The sequence below is a fragment of the Canis lupus genome, chromosome 9, assembly GCF_011100685.1.
Source record: "Canis lupus familiaris isolate Mischka breed German Shepherd chromosome 9, alternate assembly UU_Cfam_GSD_1.0, whole genome shotgun sequence".
Lineage (NCBI taxonomy): Eukaryota > Metazoa > Chordata > Mammalia > Carnivora > Canidae > Canis > Canis lupus.
The window spans coordinates 48968640-48991704 of NC_049230.1; the positions used below are offsets into that span (position 1 = coordinate 48968640).

Here is a 23065-nt window from a genome sequence, read left to right on the forward strand (position 1 = left end):
CCCCACCTGGGCCAGGAGGCGGGGGCACTGGGGGGGGAGGCATGGGGCGGAGCTGGGGGTGTGGGGGCGCAGGGCCAGTTCGTTGTCAGCGGTCTGGTCTGCAGGGGCTCTTGGCCCCTCTCGAGCATTTCTTCTCTTGAAAAATTAAAGTGCACTTACTTTTAAAGGGAAATTTGCAGCTATTTTTAACCCCAGAAAGGAAGAAAGGGAGGGAGGAGGAGGCAAGGACGGAGGGAGGGAGGAGGGAGGTGGGGGAGAGGGAGGAGGGACTCCAGTGGCTGGCTTTTCCTTGAGTGACTCAGGCCCGTGCAAGCTCCGTTTCTACCCAGAGCCTGAGGGGTGGGGCCAAGCAGTTTCGTCCCCTGGGGCCCTTTCTTTTTGGAGAAAGTTCTGGGCTGTGGCCAACAGGGCTGGGCAGGGGGAAGGTCCTCAGAGCTGTCCTCCTTGGAGCCCCCACTTATCCCCTGCAGGTTCTGTGGGGCCCTGGGTCCCACGGGATGAGGCCTGGTGTGGGCAGACCCCGGGGCCAGGCTGGACTCTGCAAGCTCACTCAGAACATTGGTGCCCTGTTCATCAGATGGGCATGGTGACAGTTTCCCCATTGGGGGGCCTATGCCCCTCCGTCAGCCCCTGCCTGCAGGGCTCACCTCTGAGCGCTGGAGCCTTCTCGGAACCTGCCCCCACCATGTCCCTCCTCTGCCAAGCTCCTCTGATTCTCTCAGCCCCCAAACAAGGCCCCCGGAGTCCCTACAGGGCCTCCTCCTTGGAGTCTTGGCCTCTGAGGAGCACCAGATGTGAGCCACCAAACCCTGAGTGACCCCAACCCGAGGCCCGGCTGGGCTCAGTCCCAGGTCTGTGAACCGCTGAGGGGATCTGGGGGCCTGATCCTTCTGGGGCTGGGGCTCCTCCTTCTCAGGGCTTGGGATACCATGCCCAGGGCCACCTGAAGTTGGGGTTTCCTCTCAGAGCAGTCCGGGGACTGCTGAGAGTGGCAGGTGGTCTCTGTTGGGTCAGTACTGCTTTGGCTGCCCTACAGCCTATTTCTCAAACGACAAGTCCTGTGGCCCTCAGAGGCCACACCAGCCTGTTCTCACGAGCACACCTGCTCAGGGAGGCAAGCTACCTGTTAGGGGACTTGCCCGGGCATAACATGCTCCCCAGGCTCTGGGGCCTGCCTCCAAGATGCCAGCTCTCCTCCCTGGACCTCACAGGCAGGAGGGAGCTGACCCCCGGCCTGTGCTGACAAGAGGCAGTGGGGCTCCCAAGCCATGGCCCCAGGGGAGCTAGGCATACAAGCCCCCCACCAACAGGCAGGGCCCCCAGCAGAGCCCCACAGTCCTGGGAGTCATAGCTGCATCTGTGGTGGACCGGGAGCTACAGGGACAGGTCTATGACTGCACACTCCCTAGATGATCTAGTGCAGGGATCATCCCAAGTGCCCCTGGATGGCTTCCTGGAGGAGGCTAAGGAGGGAGGAGTCATATCTGCAGAGGACAAGATGTGCAGACAGCAGGGTGGGGAACTGACCCATGCAGACTGGCCCTGGGCAGATGCCCAGCACCTGCAGGTAAGCCTGGCTGGTCCGTTCCTCCTGCAGATGGCTAGGTGCACACCTGGGCCTGGGGACCCCTGCATGAAGTGCCAGGGGCAAGCTCTAGGCCCTCACCTATGCCCTACCTCCTCAGAACAGGGGGGCCCTCCAAGGTCTGCCCGAAGGAAAGCACTGCAAGAAGCCAGTAGAGCCCCCCACGCATACCCCCCACGTGGCGATGTGCTGCCGGAGCCCAGCGTCCTGCTCAGGACCGGGTAGCTAGCCCTGGCCTGTCCACCTGAAGCCACATCATGGAGCCACTACATCCACACCTTGGGAAAACACTCAAACTTCTGGGAAATGCTCCTGGTTGGTCTTCAGTAGAAAAAAGTAGATAGGACTTTATTATTTATTTATTAAAGATTTCATTTATTTATTCATGAGAGACACACAGAGAAAGGCACAGACACAGGCAGAAGGAGAAGCAGGCTCCATCCATGCAGGGAGCCTGACGTGGGACTCGATTCTGGGTCTCCAGGATCACACCCTGGGCTGAGTAGATAGAAAACTTTATCTTTTTATTATTCATTTTTTTAAAGATTTTATTTGTTTATTCATAGAGACAGAGAGAGAGAGACAGAAGCACAGGCAGAGGAAGAAGCAGGCTCCATGCAGGGAGCCTGACGTAGGCCTCGATCCAGGGTCCCCAGGATCACACCCCAGGCTGCAGGCGGCACTAAACCGCTGCACCACCAGGGCTGCCCTAGATAGGACTTTAGAAAAGACTTGGCAAAGGAGGGACTGAGGCCCAGGGGGGCACGGGGGGAGCATCTGTCAGGGCCCAGGGCTTGTAACGGGTGGGGAACAGGCTGGACGCTCCTCAGGCCCCTGGGCTCTCATCACAAGCAGGTCAGGTATGTTTTACAATGAACTTCAAAGGTGGTGAGTGAGGACCTTCTCCTGTGTTCTGGAATCTTCCCACAGTCACTCTGGAGAGCACCCTCGTGCCAGGTCAGGCCAATGGCTCAACTTGTGAGCTCTTGCTCCTCCCCTCAGCACCCTCCCCTCTGCTTTAGGATGCTTGCAACCCATACCCTCCCTGGTGGGCTGCCCCCTACCCGCAAACCATACAGGACAGCAGGGAGTGTGCACACACTGCCCTCCGCAGCCCTCAGGCGCCCAGACTTGGGCGGACCAGGAGGGAGCCAGTCCTGGCCCAGCTTTTCTGAAATATCAGGAGCATGTGCTTACCTTCCCCCAACCCCCTTGGGCTGCGAGGGGTCCAAGGACACCAGAAGCACCACACCAATCGCTGCCAGAAGGAACAAGCACAGCCCTCCATGACCAGGACACTCAGCCCTTGCTATAGCTTACAGTCCTTGGGAGCTTGAAACACATCCCCCAAGCAGACCCAGCCACTGCGCACTACCCCCTCAAAGTGGGGCTGGGGGCAGGAATGGGCCAAATGTCAGCATGGCCTCCTCAGCCCACCCCCACCAAGGCACCCCAGTATTCATGGAGGCAGCAGGCAGAACACGTCAGTCAGTCTGCCTAAGGTGAGAGCGTGGGGGCCTTAGCTCCAACAGGGCCTGGCAAGCTGACCCGGGAGACACCAAGAACTGAGGTCCCCTGGACACTGCTAGTAACCCCTCTGGAAGCCAGCCCTGCAGCCTCACCCCTATTGGCTCCCAGATTCCCCATCCCCACTGCGGCCCTGTCTCAGCCCCCATCCTGAGCCAGGTAGGCGCCCCATCCAGCTCCACACCGCCCCTGCCCTCCATCTGGTTCTGGGGTGGCCTGCACCTTTCATCTACCTCTATTTCCTTGTTTCTCCCAGTGGCAGGCACCAAACATCCACAGGTCCTAGGTCGGAAACCCCTCCCCTCCCTTCCCCTCCCCTCCCTCGAATCCCCTGGCCTGGGAAGCTTGAATCAGGACAGACAAGAAGGCAAGGCCAGAAAAAGCTGAAGCCTAACGTGTGAATGAAAAAGTTTCGCATCCACATGCCAGGGCCCTGCCCACCCCCTTCCCATCCATCTCAGGCCAGCCCCCTGCCTAGGCCATGCACGAGCCCTTCCCTGCCCCAGCCACTCTGGTTTGCCTGGGGTTTCCCTGGCCCCTGTTGCCCCTGGGGTGCCCAAGGCAGCAGATGGCCCAGGGGTCAGAAGCCTGGGAAGCCTGGCAAGCCCGGCTGTCCTGTCCACCATGGGCTAATGAGAGCACCCAGCTCCCGGGTGAGGCCCAGAGCAGAGCTGGCACAGCTTGGCAGACCCAGGTAAGGCTCCCCTCCCCCAGGACTTCCCCTCCCCTCCTCCCTCCAGGGCTCCCTCCTCCCCTCTCTCCAGAGCTGTTCCAAGGCAGGAAGGTGAAAACCTGCTCCCAAGCCAGGGCTGAACCTTTGGCCTGGAGCCTGTTGGCAGAATGCAGGCCCCCAGTGGAGGGCACTTGAGCAGCCTGGAGGAGCACCCCCCAGCCTGAGGCCTTCAGTCCTTCCCCAAGAGTAGACAGGGATGTAGTGGGTAGAGCCCTGAGTCTATGAGCTGGGACGGGAGGATAGGGATGGACTGCAGCCATCCTCTTCCTTGTAGGGATAATGTGCTCCTCCAGGCTGCCAGGCTGCTGTTATATAAACATCTCTGCAGCCTCCAGGCGCCTCAGGTCACGGGCACTGGCCGAGAGAGAAGTCACCCCAGGCTCTGCACTGTGCAGCCAGCTTCTGGAAGGAGGCAGACAGCTGTCTTGGCCTGGCCTGGCTGGCCCTCTGGCACTCACAGCATCCCAGCCACCACCAGCGCTCCAGGACAGGTGTGCCAAGAAGAGTGGGCAGGAGTCAGGTGTGAAATCTGCCCACCACCGGGCATCCCACTCTACCTACATCGCAAGTCTCCCTGCAAGGCGACTGCGCTACCAGCCTCTAGGCTCCGCAGTCCTGCAGGTGCTCTGGCCTGCCGCCCTTCACACAGCCAGGTCCCTCTCAGCCTGGCATCACCCACTCCAGAGGGCCGTGGGCATGCGCGGCTGGGTGGTTGTACCTCCTCCCACGGTGCTGACCAACCTTTGTTGGGATGGGGGTGTCTGTCCCCAGGGCCAGGCCATGAACTTTGGTTTCAGCAGGGGCCGTGGCAGGCATCTGGAATGCCCAGAGCTTAACCCCACTTGGCACAGGATGCCCAAATCTGGCATCGTGGCGGAGAAATAAATCATCCGGAAGGAGCACGTGGGAGGGGCCCAGGGCTGCCCTGGGGCTCGCAGAGGGTCTGCTGGACTCGTGTGCTTGCCGGGCATCTGAAAGGGAGGCGCCTGAAGAAGGGGCTGGTCAGCGAGCAAGAGCGTCTGGAGGCGGGTCCCTCCTGGGGGAGTAGTAGCAGCGCAGTCCGTTGGGCAGCCGTTGGCCCCAGGTGGTTTCACTGGGGCACCCAGCGCTCTCCAGAAACAGAGGCCCCGGCGCCGCCATCCCTGGGGGTCAAGTGCCCGGCCTGTCTCCTGGAGGCTCGCCACGGGGACCTGAGCCCCTGGGTCGGGGGCTTCCCTACGGCCGGGGGGGCACGAGTCCTCCCCGAGCTCCAGTCACGGCCCCGGGTCCCCCACAGGCCTTGGCCGCTCCTCCAGCTCCTCAGCCGCGCACGTACCCTTAGGCCCCACTCGCCCCACTCAGCTCGCACCTCCTCGGCTATTGAGATGCAAATCTTTGTCAATTGTCGCCGAGCGCGGCGTAAGTCAGAGGCGGATCCTTCCGCAGTCCTGAACCAAACTTTTTGCCGCTGAAAACTTTCGAACAAGAAGTAGTCCCTAGGTCCGACCTCCGACGCCCCTTCGCCCCGCCGCGGCCCCCGGCCCCCGGGGGCCCGGGCGTCCGAGGCGCGCCCAGCTGCGGGGAGACGCGGGGAGGTCGCGGGGCACGCAGGGGCGCAGCCGGCGAGGGCGAGGGCGAGGGGTGCGGAGGGATCGGCAGGGCGGGCCCGAGGGGCGGGGCCGGAGGGGGGGCGGAGCGCACCGCGGCCTGCGCCTCACTAGTGCCTCGGCCGCGGGAGGGAGCGCAGGGGCGCGGGGCGCGGGCACGGGCGCGAGCGCAGCGGAGGAACGAGCCGGGGCGCGAGCCGGGCCCGAGGCCGCGAGGGCCCCGCGTCGCCCGCCCGCCCGCCCGCCCGCCGGGAAGCCGGGAGCCGCCGCCGCCGCCGCCGCCGCCGCCGCCGCCGCCGCCGCCGCCACCGCCGCTCGTGGGACCGTCCGGCGCGCCCCGTGCGCGGCAGCCCCGCTGTCCCGGCTCGGGAGGCCGCCGCGGGCAGCGGGCAGCGGGCGGGCAGGCATGCCGCCGCTCCTGCCTCCCCTGCTCTGCCTGGCGCTGCTGCCCGCGCTCGCCGCACGAGGTAGGCGCCCGCCCGCGAGCCCGCAACTTTCTGCGCCCTCCGGAAACTTTGGCGGCGCCTACGCGCGCGCCCCGGCCGGCCCGGAGCCGGCGGCAGGGGCGGGAGAGGGGCGCGGGGCGACCCCGGGCGCAGGAGAAGGACCGACGGGAAGGGCTCGCGCCGCCCGCGCGCGGAGCCGGTGTGAAGGAAGCCGGGCGCGGGGCGCTCGGAGCGCCTGGGACCCCGGCGGGCCCAGCCCTGGGCTCGCCCTCCGTCAGCCACGCGTGGGGCTTGCCGCCGGGGCAGGCGGGCTGGCTGCCTACTCCTTTTCGATTTGAATCGAGTCGGTTTTGGTTTCCTGTTGCTTTGGGGACCATTTATCTTTTTCGTCGCCTCTGGCCCGCGCCGGGGGCGGATGCCGGGCGCGGATGCCGGGCGCGGAGCGTGGGGTCCAGGCGCGGCGCTGCCCTTACGGAGCAATGCGGGGCGGGTGGGGCCGGGCGGCCTCAGCGCTCGGGAGGGCTGGCGAGGGAAGGACGCAGCACCCCCTTCCCACGTCCGATCGCCACCCCCGTCCCCGCTCCCATGCAGCTTGCCGGTGGGGGGGGGGGTGCGGGGTGCGGAACACCCAGCCCCTACCGGCCTGACTTTCACTTTGCGGAGTTCAAGTTTAGAAATGTAGCGAGGGCTGAGAGGCCGTGGAGAAGGAACGCTTCTCTCTCCACTTCACATCAGGGATCCGGTGGTGACTGAGTCCTCTCTTCCCCTGAAAGTTCGTGGGGAGAATTAGCTCCCTGCTTCCAGAAGGTGGGGTTCCAAGTCACATCCCGTACCTGCACCCCCCCCCCCAAGGGGCTTAATTCACAGGTCGCTGGTACCACGGGGAGGGAACGACTGGATTAATCCCTTCTTGGGAATGGGGTCGAATTCTTTCCAAATAGGGCATCTCCATCCTCCTCCCCTGGGTGTATCTGGGGGTGACCGACGCAGAGCAGGTATTGGGTGTCCTGGAGGCGGCTCCGGGTCCCCGAGGTGCAGCCCCACTGCCCCAGGAGGCGGCCCTGTTGACAATGGGCTGCTCTGATTCCGAGGCTGGCGCTTTTTCGGCGGGCGGGGCGTTGAGCTTTGCAGCTGTCGCCTTTTCCCACGAGCTGGGGTGGGGGGCAGTGTGGCCACCCCACCCCTCAGCACCGCCCCCTCCCAGAACATGTTTGAACTGCAAGACAATCTTGGTGGCTGGATAGGGGCCCCAGCCCAGTTGGGCTCCCCGTTGAAGATGGGTTGGGGGTGCAGAGTTTGGAAGAGTGGCCCAGGGACATCTCAGATTCCCTTCATTGTTGTCCAGATGGCATTTCAGGCCTCCTTGGCCCATATGGAGCATGACCTGTCCACCTGCCACCCTGCCAACCTGTTGCCCTCCCCCCCCCCGCCCCGTTTCTGACTACAGAACTCTGGGCAGAATGTGGAAGCCCTTTGGGGTCCCCATTTGGGAGGGTTCCTGAGGTCCCCTGCCCCCAGCAACCCCGTGATGAGGCAGAGCTGTCTAGGTGAGGGGCTGCTGTACCCCTTGGGGTGGGCCTTTCCCTGGGCTGAGGGCCCTTGTGCCACCCAGGCTGATCTCTTGCCTCGCCCCTCCCAGGTCTGCGATGTTCCCAGCCCAGTGAGAGCTGCTTGAATGGCGGGAAGTGTGAAGTGTTCCTCAACGGCACAGAAGCCTGTGTGTGAGTACGCACCCCTGCGCCCCTGTGGGGACCTGTTGCTTTTGTCGGGAGCAGAGCCCCTGCCTTCTGCAGCAGGGGCCAGCAGGGACAGAACACTAGGCCATTGTCTTCTGGAGATGGCCCAGAAGGCTGGGCGCGGTCACGTGCTACTTTTATTGGACAAAGTCTGGCAATTACTTAATCACCAGCAATTATGCTGCGTGTGGAGCTGGTCTGGCCGCTGGAGGTTCGAGCACGCCTTGTGCACCACCTTGGACTCCTGGGGTGCTAGGTGGGGATTCCCAGTACCCCGTTTCTTCCTAAAGTCTCTGAGAAACGACTGCCCTGCCAGGGGAGGCTGTGGACCTTTAGAGAAGCCCTGCCCATAGGGGTGCCTCCCGAAGATCAGCCAGTGCTGACCCTCACAGAAATGGGCTGTTTCAGCCCCACCCCTCTGGGCCCTCTGCGGCCTCTAGCACCCCCTCTCCAACCTCAGGTGAGGTTGGGGAACTCTTCGGGAGCCCATCTCATAGGTTAGGGGTGGGTGGGAGTGTACCTGCCAGAGCTTGGTCTTTGTCTTGGCATCTGTAGCTTCAGCCCTGCTGCCATCCGGCCCATCACCTGCTGGGCTGGTCCGCAGCTGGAGTGGGAATGTGTGTGTCCTGCGGGGGCGCCCCCGCCTCGGGCGGGGAGTCCTGTTAGAGTCCGCACCCTGCCTGCCCATGCACCCTCGCCTGTGTGCCCTGCCTGCCCCTGCGCAGCGGCCTCACCAAAGTTTTTCTGTTGTGGCTGGTGCCCTTCAGCTTGACTTCTTCCTTGATGGGACTATGAGGTGGTGCTTGGTGGCTGGAAAAAGGTCCCCTCCTCCCGCCGGGGCGCAGGGCGGGGGTGGGGGTGGGGGGCACAAAGGAAGCAAGGGCTCCCCAGCCGGTCCTGGGTCCTCCTCAGCGTGCTGCATTCCCACTGCCGAGGGCCCCTTCCCTTGACAACCCTTGGCCCGTGGGCAGGCAGCCCCTCCTTCGCTGCCCCCACCCTCCCCAAACTGAAGCCAATTAAACAGGTCTGTGAGCAGTTTAATAGACAAAGAGGATTGTGTCTTTGTCAGACGCTAATGAATGCACACTACTTTTTTTTTTTTTTTTTTTTTTTTTTGCTTTTTTGGGGCCTTTTTCTTTTCCTCCAGAAGCCTCACCGACGCTTGATGCCCTAAATCTTGTTTCCTTTCATTCAGAGACCGACAGCTGGGATTCAGGGGAAGCGCAGCGGCTATTGTTGGGAGGCGGATTAATGCCGTGTGATTAATTATGCGTGGCTTCCCAGAATGCACGACTCCCTTCCCGCCGGCCCTGTGCCTGCTCTGGCTGCCCGCTCACCCATGGGGCGTGGGGGGGGTCTCTGTACTTCTGCCGAGCGCTTTGGGAAGGCAGGAGGGGTGCTGTGCTGGGGAGGGTGGGAGTGGTCTCCTATCTCTGCCACCGAGGAGGAGCAGGGACAGCCCAGCCCCAGGGGACACTGGGGTGTCTGGGGGCTGAGCCTGGGCTACAAGGGGATGCCTTGGGGTGCAGGCTATTGCAGCCCCCTCCTTGGCATTGGAGTGAGACACTTCAAGGGGACAGGGCAATAGTGCAGCATGTTCTCCTGCCCCTCAATCCTAGAGCCTGCCTGCCCAAGCCTGGCCACTGCTCAGGGCTTGGGTGCTGGCCTTGTCTCTTCCCTGGGGCCTGGTGCTCCCCCCTCTCCTTGGCGGGAAGCCTGCCTCAGTCCCGCCTGGCACTCAGCCAAACTCGGCCCACAGAGACCCCATTGTGCACACCCCACAGATCCACTTAAAAGGCGGAACGGAAGCACCATCCTCAGAGGCCCTACCTCTGGGTGGCACTGTGTTGGAGGCCAGGGACCAGAGCGGGGACAGGGTTCCAGCCAGGCCCCGCCATGGAGAGGCCACTTGTGGCCACTGCTGTGAGGGGCCGTGGTTCCCTCTGCCCCATGGCCTGTGCCCTCTGCTGGGACCTTCTGTTCCCTTGAGACCCCAGAACATCTGCCAGTGTGGGAGGCCCCACTCTCCTGGCTGAGCAGCAAAGCACCTTCTTTTCTCAAAGGTGTTAGGGTGCCAACCTGAGAGTATGAGTTCTAATTCTGTAGTGCTCATCCTGGACTCTCAGGAAGCTTTTTGATGTTTTGGGTTGGTTTGCTGGCTCCCTATGGATCAGATGTGGGAAACGGTGGTGTCACAGGGCCAAGCGTGTTAGTACCTGGTGAATCATGTTTCCACCCCAAAAAGAAGGAACCTTCCCCCAGAAGCCACCTGTTAGGTGGCTGCAGGGCTCAGGATTGGTGTGAACGCCTTCCCAGGATGTCACCAGGTGGCTGAGGCATGGCAGACCAAGGGCTGCCTGTCCCTATGGGCAGAATGCTGTTTCTGGACAGCTGCCATATGCGGTGGCCCTGCAGGTGGGCCCAAGGTGGTCATCGCAGCCCTCGCCAGGCCTGTCAGTGCACAGGGGGGGATGCTCAAGTGGGGCCCCTCTTTTGTTTGAGGGAGGGAGAGGCCTGAAGGGACTGTTGTCCGGGTGAGCATGCATTCTCGGTGTGAAAGGCTCAGAGGAGCTGCCCGGACCTGCGTTGGGGCCCCAGAGTGGCTAAGAGAGTCCCCCTACCTGCAGGGAAGTCTCCTCCCCTGGGGCGTCTTCCAGGCAATCGCAGAAGCAGGGTGAGCACCTGGGAGGGATGGCCAGCTGGGTGGCCGGTGGTGACCGTTAGCTTGGGATCATCCCATCCTTGAGGTCTGGCCCCACCACCCACCAGGTCTGTGACCCCGGGTCATCAGGTCACCTGAACTCTGACTCCCCATCTGTAATATGCGGCTGACCCATGTTTGATCTCTGCCATGGTGCGGGGATTGCATAAGAGCGGCGAGCTTCAGGCCCCCGCCACCAGGGTCCACGCCCCTCTGGCCTCCCTGCCTTCTCCTTTTGAGCTGACACGGCTGGTTTCAGGATCCTCATTCTCGAATGTTTAGTTGGTGGATGAGTTAATTCAGAGAACCCAGGAGGTGCTGCCTGGGGAGGGCTCCTTGACTCTGAGGCGTTCATCACCATGGCCTTGGCTCTGCCCCGTGCTTCTCTTTGCTTTTTTCCAAAGAGGCTGTTGAGTGCCGCCACGTGCTGGGCTGTGCCCTGGGCGTCGGCTCTGGGGCTCAGGTCAGACAGCCCCGGCCCTCGTGGAGGTGACTTTGTGGGGCAGCAGACGACAGCACGTGGGTGTGACTAGTCAGGCAGAGGTAAGCGCCGTGGGCGGGGCAGCCCGACCCAGGCCTGACATGGCCCCTAGCAAGCCTGTGGCACCACATGGGTGTCCTACCAAGGTTGTGGAGTGCAGAGTGGTACCTGGCGCTGCCTCTCCCTGTCCCCGACACCTGCGATCCTAACCGCGGCCCCAAGCTGTCCCTGGCCACTGTTCAAGGAAGCCAATGGACGACTTCCCTTTCCAAGAGGAGGTTCAGAGGCTGGGGGGCGGGGTGGGGGAAGTGACTTGGCCATCGGCCCTGGGCTCCTGTCACCTGGGTCCTGGGTCGGCAGTTTCCACTGAGTCACCTGGGAGTCTTGGGGGAGGAACAGGCCAACGCTCACAGTTGCTGTGGGGTTTCCTCTGCGTCTGCCTTGCTGGGGCCTCCGGGCCCCGGGTAGAAACACATGTGCTAGACATCTAACCCAGTGTGAGCCAGACCCGCTCCTCTACCCACCTGCTTTGTGCGGGAGATGTCAAGGACATACCTCCTTGGAAGGAGGACGCCTCCTGGGGCCAGGCCCAGCCCCTGAACAGCAGCTAACAGTTTTCCCACTGAAAATAAATATCTGTTTTGTAAAAGAGAAAGGAAACTATGCCCTTAGCAGGAAGAGGGTGGAGCCGGGCCAGCACTTGACGGAGGAGCAGCCCTTCAGCGGGACGCGGGAGGCACGGTCTGGGTGTGGGGACCCCCAGCAGCTGGCGGCAGGAGAGGGGCCCGCGGGATGACCCTGCTCCACATCCCCAGCACCAGGGCATAGAGCCAGGACCCCCTGGGAGCCAGCACTGGCCCCTCTTAACTGTGCCATTGGCGGGTAGGGGAGCCTGGCTGGCCGGTGGGGCCCCCCAGGCAGTGCTGGGCCCAGGGCTTGCACCCTTCTGGGGTGGGGAGGGCACCTTTCCTGTTTCATGTCTTGTCTATAAATAGTGAAAGGATGTGGCTTTGCAGAGCTGATTGAGCATCTAGATTGCTTTCCTCAACAACGTAACAGTAATAACTCCACGCACAGACAGCTGCTTTTATCCGGCCTCATAAAACCCCTGGCAGACATTACTCAACTGGCCCACACCCCCTCCAGGGGGTGGCCAGCTCTGCTTGTCTCTTCCTTTAAAGCCAGTTTACAGGTGGGAAAAACTGAGGCTGACAAGGGGAGAGGCCGGGGTGGGGGTGGGGATCTGAAGCCAGCTTACATCAGCCCTCACCTTTGTGTTCAGGCACATCCATAACTTCCCAGAGGCTTCAGGGGGCGGCCAGCTTTAGGGTATCATGACTGTAGGTCTGGATGTGTCTGCTGGTCCTGAAGTGCCCTGAGACAGCCGAGGCTTGACAGGGCTGATGGGAGACGTGGGCCCAGCCTGGCTCTGCTTGGCTGTGCCCCCTCAGACACATATCTCCTCCGTGGGCCTCAGTTTCTCCCTCTGTGTGTGAGGGAGCTGGGTTTGGTGGCCCCTGGAGATCGCCCCCCAGCAGTGTCCCAGCAGGACCTGGGGATGGGCCTGTAAAGCCCTGGATGCCGAGGGCACCCCTTGGGGAGTCAGGCCTGGCCATGCGGCAGGGCAGGTTCCAGGGCAGGTTCTACCAGTCTGGGGCCAAGCTCTGGGTTCCCTGCAGGGAAAGGAGTGCCTTTTGGGGAGGAGCTAGAGATCCCCAGGTGTCCTGGAGGAGTGCAGGCAGGCCCAGGAAGGCCCTCCCTGAACAGGCTTCTGGGTCTCCTCAGGACCTTGACCCCCTGCCCTGCTCCGAGGACACGGGGGTTGACAGGTAGATTTGGGGGTGCCAGGATCAGTCACATGCATCATAAATGTTGCTGTTTCAGCCACTGCAAGTGTGCAATTCAGGGGCATTTAATACGTTTACAAGGCTGTGCCACCACCAGCGTGGTCTGCTTCCAGAGCTTTGCCCCCTGCCCTACACCCCCCACCCCGGCCCCTGCTCTCCCCTCAGGGCTGCTCTCTGGCTCTGAAACATCAAGTCTGCATTGGCCTTGCCTGCCCCCAGCACCTACTAAGTGCTCCATAATGGCCCTCCTCCCGCCACACCCCTGCAGTGCCAGCTCTGCAGCCTTGCGTGCTCCTCCCCTGGGCTGGCCCCGCAAAGTGCATCCAGTCCTTGCGGCTCAGCCCTAGCAGGGCCTGCTCTGCTCCCTATCTCTGGAGGTACCCGTCCTGGATGTTTCCTGTCCCGCCCTGGCGGCTGCTGTGTGTCTGTGTGAGCCCACCTGGCCTGGACACCACGTCAGGGCTTCTGCCCTCCTAGCAAGGGCACAGCCTGCCCGGGACTGTCACGGGTGGCTTGGCACAGGGCACCAGCACCCAGGTCCTTTACGGTCTGGGGTTGACATTCACAGGAGGTGGGGGCAATGGGTGTTGGATGGCTTCCTGAAAAACTGGCATTCTTTTCTGGACCTGTGTGACCAGCCAGCAGTGCTAGTGCCCCTGGCGTGTCCCCGGGGAGTCGCCCAGGAAAGCTGGACACGCCCGTGGTCCCAGCCCGCTCAGGGTCCACGTTTACTTGCAGCCTCTGCTCCCACGGGCCACCAGGCACATGGGGCTGCGGAGCTGGCATTGCAGGGACGTGGTGGAGGAGGGCTTTGACAGAGCATTTAGTAGGTGCTGGGAGTGTCAAGGCCGCTGCAGGCCCTACCATGTGGGAGCAGAGACACAGTGTTTCAAAGCCAGACTCCCGGGCAGACAGCAGGCCTGAGAAGAGTGTGTGCGTTCATCACCCACTGCCTGAAAGACTCGGTGCTGTGGGGAGGGCTCCCCGCCTGCATGTGCCAGGCCTGCTGCAGCCCTGGGCTGCATCCATGGGGGGTGGGGTGGGTAGGGGGTGGGTGTCGAGCACAGGGGCGGGATAGGTCAGCAGGCAGCACAGCCCCAAGCAGAGGGTGAGGGCAGGAGCACAGTTGGGGCCCTTGGTCCCCAGCCGCACCCCCTGACTGCTTCCCAGTCTCTTCCTGGATTCTCAGGGTCAGCTCAGAGGTACCAGGTGTGGCCCTACTGAGGGCACTGAGCCCCACACAGGGTGAGAGGGGCTAGGTGCCTGGTCCCTTGCTTGGCGACACAGGTGGAGTCCCTCCAGTTGCTTTCTGGGCTGAGGGAGGCCCCATGTCTTCTGTAGGGCAGCAGAGTGGGCTGGGGGCCCTTGGCTGAGAGGCTCCTGGTTGGGCCTACTTGGAAGTGTTAGCATCCTGACTCATCCCCTGGGGGGGGGGGGGGTTCTTTCTGTGCATTTCCGAGACCCGTGGAATTCTGGGGCAGAAACTTCCCCCTGCTGTTTCCCCACTGAGTGGTTCTTTTGACCCTGCACCCACTGCTCCTAGGAGGGCAGCATTCTGGCAAAGGTGGCCCCCAGACTTTCCCCCCAAGCCCAGGCAGGGCTCAGCAGGGATCAGGATGGCAAGTGATTAGCACTTTAGAGTGAATTAGGATAATCGAAGTCCTCTCCCTGCTTCCTCCCTGATGCAGAGGGGAAGGTGGAGCCTCCCTCAGCAGGCAGCCTGCCCCCTCCAGCCCCCACAGCCATTTGTTGTGCTATGGGTCCTGAGCTCTCCTGGGCTGCCGGCTGGGGGCTTTCTATGGAGGTCAGACCCAGGCCCTCCTTCCCCCAGCAACGGAGGCAGCTCTCTGTGGGGCTCACAGCTTCCAGGAAGAAGCACCTGGGGTCCTGGTTTCCAGTGGGCCTTGCTGGGGGGCAGCCCAGCTTGCACACTTGCAGTTCCCAAACCCCAGCGTCCCTCAGACACAGCTGCCAGCCCCCAGCCCGGCCTCCATGTGGGAGGCCCCATACAGCACTGGCCCAAATGCTGCTTTGGACCATTCACCCGGAGAGCTCACCCTGCCAAGATGGGGTCCCTCGACCACCCACGGGATACCTGCCAGCTCGCCTGGCAACGCATACACAGGTGGCTCAGAGATGGCTGGGCGCCGGGTGGGTGCCACTATGATCGGCTGGAGGTCACAGAGATGCTCACCAGAGAAGTGGCCGTGTGCCATGTGGGCCTGGGGCTGAACACGTCCTGGCCACATTCTCACGAGTGGGTGAGAGACCTTGTGCCCAGTGGTCCCTGCTTACCTGGGGAGGGGGTGTGTGGCCATCAGTGGTGGGTCGTCCCCAGTGCTGCACTTAGTTGGGGTTTTAAGCCGCTAAACGGTCCTCTTGTTGCTCTGTTGACACTGCTGATTTCCTGAGCAAACTACTCCCCAACGGGCAGAGCCAAGCAGAGGTCATGTTCATCCCCCTGTGACAGCAGCGGGCCTGGGACGGCTGGGGTTTGAGTGGCCACAGAACCTGTGAGACACCCCCACCCACCCACCCACCCACTCACCCTGAGAATTCTGGGAGCCACATGGGGGTCATGCGGCAGGATGGCAGGAAGTGACGGCGGGGGCCCTCCGGCCCTCGGCTGCTCCATCCCCTGGAGACCTGTCCTGGCCTGGGCAGTAACTCAGCTGCTGGCTTCCTGCTGCCTTCACCCCTCGGTTGGTCGTGGCCCGGTCTGTGTCACAGCTGAGCCACAGGCGTCTGCCCAGGAGCCAGAACCCAGTGCCTGGCTAGACCCGCTGTGAGCTGTGAACCATCTGGCTTCCAGAGACTGCTGGGGGTGGGGTGGGGCAGGGTCCTGTTTGCCCCCACTTGTGCCAAGCTGGGGGCCCAGGACAGAAAGTTGCTGGGAGGGAGCCGCACAGGCCCCCCACCAGTCGGGCCAGGCTGCAGAGGAGCAGCGGGGCAGGGGCAAGGGGGTGGGGGCGAGGGTGTTAGGAGGAGTCCCCGAAGTTCAGGGGCAGGGGGAGCAGCAGCTGGTGGCCTCTGGAAAGGTCTGTCCAGGCTTGCACAGCAGGCCCGTCCTGGGGCTGGGGACCTGCCTCCCACCATTTCCTCTGCGTCGTTTGCTGGTGAGCGGAAACTGCAGTTACTGGAAATGAGAGGTTTGGGGAAGAAGCCAGGGTTTTGAGTATGTGTTTTTCCCTGACGGCTTTTCAGTAAGAGAGCAGAGCTCAGGCCCTGTGGTGGGGATGGTCCTGCCGCCCATCACCCCTCCCCTGGGGCCTCGTCTTCCCTCCCTCTGGGTGAGCTGACTACCTCTGCGCCTTCCGGGTCAGCTGGAGGGCGCCTCCACCTGTCTGACAGGGCCTTGGCTCTCACAGGGCGGGGCTTCCCCCCCTTAACTTCCCCTCCCTTTGTCTGGTGGTCAGAATGAGGGCAGGGAGGGCAGGGCGGCCTCAGCCCGTCTGCTGGGAGCCAGGTGGGGAGGCCAGGCCGGGCCACACGTCAAGACATCTGCCTGTGGCCCGGGGCTCAGCGAGGCAGTGTCCCCCTGGAGGCCCAGGGCCCGGGCTCCGCTCTGGCTCCACACCGGTGTTCGGCAAGGACTGAGAGGTGCACACCTGAGCTTGGGCTGGCAGTGGGGGTGGGCACAGAGCCGGACGTGGAGGCGGTGGAGGCTGGAGGCTGGTGCGTGCTGTGGAGTGGGTGACCCCCTCACCTCCCCGAGCTCCTCTCCATCAGGGAGGGTGGGGACCTGGCGCCTTGAGCCCCCTGAAGTGCCCCACAGAGCCCTGGCAGGTGAAGGTGTGGCCCTCACCACCTGTCTGGGGTTCTCCTAAGTCAGCATCTGTGTGGGTTCACACGTGGCTCTAATGTGGATTGGTCTCACGTGCCCCCCACCCCGTTCCCCCGATGGAACCCATCGGTTCCTCACACTCCAAGGCCTTGTCTCAGAGACTAACTCTGCCCCAGCATTTGGGCGAGGTCATGCTAGGGCAGGTCAGGCCCTGCCCCTCCCACTTTGCCTCCAGAGGGCCCTCGACCTGTGCCAGCTGTCCCAGGACACCTGGGTGTCCCCAGATGGTGATTGTGAAGGTCCCACCCTCACCTCCTCAAGGCCAGCCCGGGTCCTGTCTTCTGGCATTTGCTGTGTCCTAGGGCACCACAGCCAGTGCGCAAACCTGAGGGGTGTGGGGCCTGGTCTGTGGGGGCCTGAGTGGGGAGAGGAGGCCAGTGTGAAAGGGGCTGGTGAACAGTGCAGGGTGGGGGTGACCCCTGGAGCCACACTGAGCATGTGCCTGTGGTCCGGCTTAGCCAGAGGCAGCCACCGCTGGCTCTGCCAGGATCCCTGTGGTGTCCCGGGAGCCTCGTCGGCGTGCAGTGGGGGGCAGGCTGGGCGTGAGCTTGCTTCGGTGCATGCATACAGGTGGGACATGAACACGTGGGGGCGGGAGCCCCGGGGGTCCAGCGCCCGCATGACCAACCCTTCTGCTGACAGGGCTTGCAGAGGAGCCGGGGCCCAGCAGCGTCCCACCTGCTGGCTGGCTGGGAGGCTTCCTGATTCCCAGACCTCTCACCCAGAACCCCAGCCCCCACCCGGGGTTTTGTGTTTCCAGCTGAGCTTGTGGGATATAAGAATGCATTGTCTGCTCCAGTCCTCTGGGCCCTAGATCAGATGGTCAGGTGAGAAGCCCAGGCTCCTGGGCAGGGCATCTGGGGTGCAAAGGACACACTCCTTCCTCCTCTACCCATGGAGCTCCTGCTGGACCCTTGGCTGCCCCTAGGGGGGTGGCCCTGCTCTGGCAGCCTCTGGGTGACCAGCTCCTGGCCACCATTGGCAGCAGGAGAGGTTAAGAGCCACATTCTAATCCAGGTCATCCGTGGGAAAATGTGCCTGAACCCTGGTTTTCTTGTCTGTGAATCGGACCCTGTGTGTACCTGCAGGGCCATCCTGGGAATCCAGCAGGGTGAGGCTGCTGGGGCCATCATCCTGGAACCTATGTGAGGGGTCCCTGGTGACCTCCCCAGACGATGGGCAGGAGCTAAGATACCCCTGAGTGTCTGCCCTGACCAGCCAGGGGGTCAGGCCATCACCATGTGGCCTTCTCTCTCCACATCCCCTGAAATGGCATCTGCTCCCGGGAGCAGAGGTGGGAAGTTGCCAGAATTGGTTCTGGCTTTGGTGGGGAGCTCAGTCTGCAATCACTGACTTAATTAATCGAGTTTTGGATTAAGCCCTCCCAGTAGCCCCGTGAGTCTGTCGATTCCTTCGTTGCATCTGAGCGATTGGGGGTGTGGGTCTGAGCTCTGCCCTGCTTGACAGCAGAGGGGCTGGCGGGGGCGGGGGGAGCGGCAGGCCTTGGGGAGAGCCCAGGAGAGGACACATGTTTCAGCCCTGCCTCTAGTTTGGGGCTGAATTTTGAGGGGACCATGGGTGCGATCTCTGAGTGGGGGGTGGACAGCAGACTTTTCTCACATGCCTCACTACCACAGAGCTTTCTTATGACCCTGGAGGACCCTGTTCTTCCTGGCTGTGCCAACCAGGGTTACCCCGTGCCCTGCTGCTGGGCCATCGCAGGCAGCTGCTGACCTCCACGCTGGCCCCTCCCTCCCTTCAGACAGCTAGCTGCTTGCTTCCCACGTCCAGGGTGGGGTGGCTCTGAGTGACATGGGGACAATGAGCCATCGGGGGCATTGTTTTCTCTGTGGTGGGAAAGGTGGCTTCCCAGGAGGGCAGATTCATCCCCCACACAAAGGGCTTCCCCCAGGGCCAGGGAAGGAAGCCGGTGCTTTTCCTGCACTTCCTCTTCCCAGCATATTTTAGACCTTCCAAAGATGCAGCTCAGGGAAAAGATTCCAGACAAAGTGCCGGCAGGACCGTCAGCCGCTGTTGGGGCCGGAAAGCCTGGACCCTGGGTCGCGGTGGGCAGGCTGCACACCCTCAGCTGCCCTGCACTGCTTGCTGCCGCCCTGCTGGCCTGGGAGGAGGGTGTTGCCCCCTGGCCTCTCCTGAGGCCCTGGAAGCCAGGGGCCCGGCTCTACCCACCCCCACCTGTGCTGTCGAGGTGGGGGTGGGGAGGGGATTGCAGAGGGCTATCTTTGGGGCCTGGAGCAGGCAGAGGCGCTGGCCGGGCCCTACAGGAGGAGCTGAGGACTTTTCATGCTCTGGCTCTTGGTCTGGGGACTTTGGGGTGAGGGCAGGGGACCAGGGCTCCCTTGTCCTGGTTCTCACATCTCTCCCCAGAGCTGAGCTGTCCCACTTGTTCCCACTTGGAAAGGACCCCAGGTCCCCAGACCAGGCACAGTTGGGAGAAGCCCACAGAGGTCACCCAGCTCCCCACCTGCAATGAGCACATGATCACCTAGCCAATGCCTCCTGAAGACGGATGGCCCCCCTGAGGTGGAGGTGGCGGGGCCTTGGACTGGCCTCTGCCCAAGGGAGGGGCTGAGGTCCCAGGAACCGTCCCCCCCCCAGCCTTGACTAGAGAAAGACTTGGGCTCACTGACCCCATCATTCATGGCCGTATGTCTGGGGACCTGGGGTCTGATGCCTCTCTGTCCCCAGTCTGCCCATGTGGCCAAGAGCCACCCCCCCACTCCCGCCAGTCCACAGGTGACCCCATTTAGGTGGGTGGGGACATGGGAGGTTATTTTCTCCCCAGGCCAGGAGGCGCTCGCAAACTCCTGGCCAAGCTGCCCGGGATGGGTGGGCCCTAGCTTTGTGACCCGTGTCCATGGTTTGGGTGGAAAGCGATGGGCCTTGGTGGGCCTTTGCTGAGCATCACAGGATGGGGCTCTGGGAGGGGCAGGAGCCAGCGTGCTCCCCACCCATTGTCACCAGTAGACTCCAGGATCAGATCGTTGAGTTGGTTGGCCCCCACACAGCAGGGCCCCAGACCCCTTCCTGGGCAGAAGGCTCAGGTGGCAGCAGGGGGATGTGGGGAGGGGGCTTCTAGGCAGGCACACTGCTGCCGGCAGAGCCAGGGCCCTGTGGGGACTAGGGAGTGTCTAGGGTGGCAGGCAGGACCCCCCAGGCCCTGCCCAGGCCTCCCTGAGGGCAGGCAGCTTGGGGGCAAGGGTCTGGTGAGGAATTAACCCCCTTGTGCTGCTCTGGGGTAACCATTCTGCTGCCAGGATGCAGCTGTGGTGGCCATGGTGGCAGGAAGATGGGTGGGGAGCAGGCCTTCCCTGCTATACCAGGGGTCGTTCTGCTGGGGACAGGTCGACTTGGTGAAGGAGGGGAGGTCTGATTACATACAGATGGGTCCTTACAGCAAGGAGCCGGGGTTCAGGCTGCCCGGTGGGGTGGGGAAGGCTGTCCCTCACTGCATCAGGAGGCACCTTTGGAGGCCTCCCACCCCCTGCCTGGCCCTGCACACGAGCACTGCTGCCATGTTCCTGTCCTGGCAGGGTGGGTCCTCCTGTGCAGGGTTGTCCTGGGTCTCCACAGTTTTCCTTAAACATGTAACTGAGCAGCTTCAATAAACACATTCCCAGGGATGCGGTAAATCACGCATGAAACAAATCCAGCGCTGGCAACAGTGAATCCCCTCTGCCCTAATGGTTGGGTCGCCGGGTGACATGCACTAGGGCCCTCTGAGGGGCCAGCCTGCTACACTCAGGGGAAACTGAGGCCCAGGCGGGCAGAGTGGGATGGGGAATCCCTCCTCTGATGGGACTGCATTTCAGCTATGCCCCAGAAAGGCCTCTGCTGGGGGCTCTCGGGCTCCTCTCGCAGACAGGGTTCCACGTAATTCCGCCCCGCCCCCCCCCCCCCAGCTGGCCAAAGGCACAGGCCCTGTGCTCACCCCGTGTTCACCCTGGGGCCACAGACTCCTTGAGGGCAGAGCCCACTCAGCACCCCTGGCTGCTCCCACCCCTTCTCTCTCCTAGTTTGGGGCTGGGAAGCTGTTGTGTCCTGTCCCAGGCCCAGTCCGTCCCCCAGGGCTGGCAGATGGCCGCTTGGCTTAGGAAAACAGCACAATTTAGAATTAGTCCCGGGTGAAAGGTCACAGCAACATCTGCCTCCGGATGCTTTCTGGAGTTGCATTTCTATGGAGTGGCGCTGGGGGGGAGGGGAGGGCGCTGGGCGGGGAGAGGACGCTGGGGGGCGGAGCCCTGAGCCCCACTGTGGAAATACTGAGGAACAAAGTGTGCCCGCTCAGGCCGGTGACAACAGGCCCCATCAACCATTTGGCGCTTGTCAGCTGGGCAGGGTGGGGTGTCTGCCAGAAGCTGCCCCCCTCCCGGAGCCCCCACCCGACCTGTCACTCACCTGTTGAGGCCAGCATGGGCCAACCCAACGGATGGATGGGAGGGAGAGAGGGCAGGTCTTGAGGCGCAGGTGCTGGCTGGCTTCTGGGAGGAACCCTGAGTGCTGTAGGGGGCTCTCCACACCCCGGCCAGGAGGGGGGTGCAGGTCAGCGGGAAGTATTGTTCGGGTCAGTGGGGGCCCCTCTGGGAAGTCTCTGACCTCCACGGCAGGCATTGGGTTCAGTGTCCTCTGCCAGGCCTGGTGCCCATCCCCACCAGTGCTACACTGCCCCCTGAGGCAGGCCTGGAGGCCTGACTGGCCAGGTCCAAGAAGGGGCCTCCCTGACCTATCAGTCCTCCCAGGGAAGTCTGCTGCGTGGGCAGAGGGGGCTGCAGGAGTCCATCGTTCCGGAAAGTGCTAATGCTACGGGTGGGGATGGAGGTGTGCAAGGTGTGCATGGCTGCAGAGGAGAGAGGTGGTTGGGCTGGAAGCTTCCCGGAGCTGGGGAGGGGGGGTCCATGTGGGGGAAGGATAAGGATGGTCTCCAGCAGCTGGGGGGGTACCCACAGTGGGGGAAGTATGGCCTCCAGGAGCTGGGGGGTGGGTAAGAGGACAGCCTCCAGGATCTGGGGGGAGTCCCTTGGTTGGGGAGGGACGGCCTCCAGGACCTGGGGGGACCCCACTGTGGGGGAAGGACGGCTTCCAGAACTGGCCCAGAGGTGCTCCACTGGCCTCCAGTCCCAGACCCCGTGCCTGGCTCAGTGCTTCCTCTTGGCTCAGGCTCCCGGCCGAGTCCTGGTCTGGTGTTGTACCTCGCACCCTACGCTCTCTCCACACAGCATCTGCCTCCACTGTCCCGCCTCCAGGGGCTGCTCCTCCCCTCGTGGCCCTGCCTGGCCTGGAGCTGGGGTGCCAGTGGTGGATGGAGCCAGCCCGGGCTGGGCAGCATGCCTTCACGCTGGTGTCTGCCCGGCCTGGGCAGGAGTGGGGAAGACAATGGGCCTTCTCAGAGGCCGCTTCCCCCCACGGAGGAGCCTCCTGGCTCCTGCCCCACCCGCCCTGGTTGGCGGCCCGCCGCGCCCGGCTGGGAGCAGCTGCCGCCCGCGTCCCCGGCCACAGGCGCACCTGCTCCCTGGGCAGCCTTTGTCCACACTACCAACGACGCCTGATTTATTGGCATGTTTTCCCTCGCTGGCCGGCCTAACCCAGCCCCATTGGCTAGGATGTGACCCGTCCAGGTGGGTTGTCCCGAAGTCTTCCTGCGGGAGCCCTGCCTGGGAGCAGGGGTGACCAGAGAGCAGGGGCCCATTCACCGGGACACCGCCCCATGGCTGGAGGCCTTGGGGTATGCATCCAGGCTGAGCTTTCCGGCCCATCGGGGGATGCCCAACACCCTGACAAGGATCAGTCTAGGGTCGAGGGGACCCAGGGACACCCCCCAGGGACCACGGAGGCTTCCCTCCCCCAAAGCCAGCAGGGCTGAGAGTCGGGGTGCGGAGTAGACAAGGCAGGCTGCCGCCCTGTTTGATGACCAAGCGCCCCCTATCCAGCACCCACCTCCAGGCCACTCGGTTAGTGGCTGGGAAAGAAAAAAGAGCCTTTTCTCCAAGTGGGAGCGGTGGCCAGCTCCCGCCTGACAATGGGTGGCATTGATGGGTTGGGGGAGGTGCTGCCTGGTGCCCCCCCCATCCCCCTGCCGCTTCTCCCTGGCTCCCTGTGCTGCTTAGGCCGGGACCAGGCTGTCTGTAACTGGAGCCCAGGGCCACCCTCCCTGAGTCATGCAGTGCGGGAGACCCTCACCCCTGCCAGAGCCCATGCCCCGCGGCCCGCTTCCCCAGGACAGCTGCCTCCCTGGGGCCCCATCTGCCCCAGGCATCGGGTTTTCCTTCAGCCACTTGGTCTGGGGCTGTGGGCTCCTGGCAGCAGGCGGTGGATCAGGGTGGTCACTTTGCGTCATCCTCGTCTGCCTTCCCCAAGTGTTGCCGCCACCTCTGAAAACCTGCAGGAGACAGATGCATCCCAGGCCTTGGGGGCAGGTGGGGGGGGGGGGCGGGTGCACTGCCCAGTTGCTGAGACCCCGAGACCCCACCCCTGCAGGTGTGGTTCTAGCCCCTGGGGCAGGCGGGAGGGGAGGCTGTGAGGACATGAGGACCGGCAGGCTGCCTTCTGCTGAGGGTGGGG

The 23065-nt window shown here is 63.2% G+C and overlaps 1 protein-coding gene across 1 annotated transcript in view; it reads left to right on the forward strand.

Annotated features, from left to right (window-relative positions):
* Positions 1-5783: 5783 nt before the first annotated feature.
* The window catches only part of NOTCH1 (notch receptor 1), a 43519-nt gene continuing 26237 nt past the window's right edge, over positions 5784-23065 (forward strand). The window contains exons 1-2 of the mRNA XM_038548751.1: positions 5784-5898; positions 7517-7598. Coding sequence (XP_038404679.1) covers positions 5838-5898; positions 7517-7598 — 143 coding nt within the window. The 5' untranslated portion in view covers positions 5784-5837. The remainder of the gene's footprint in view (positions 5899-7516; positions 7599-23065) is intronic.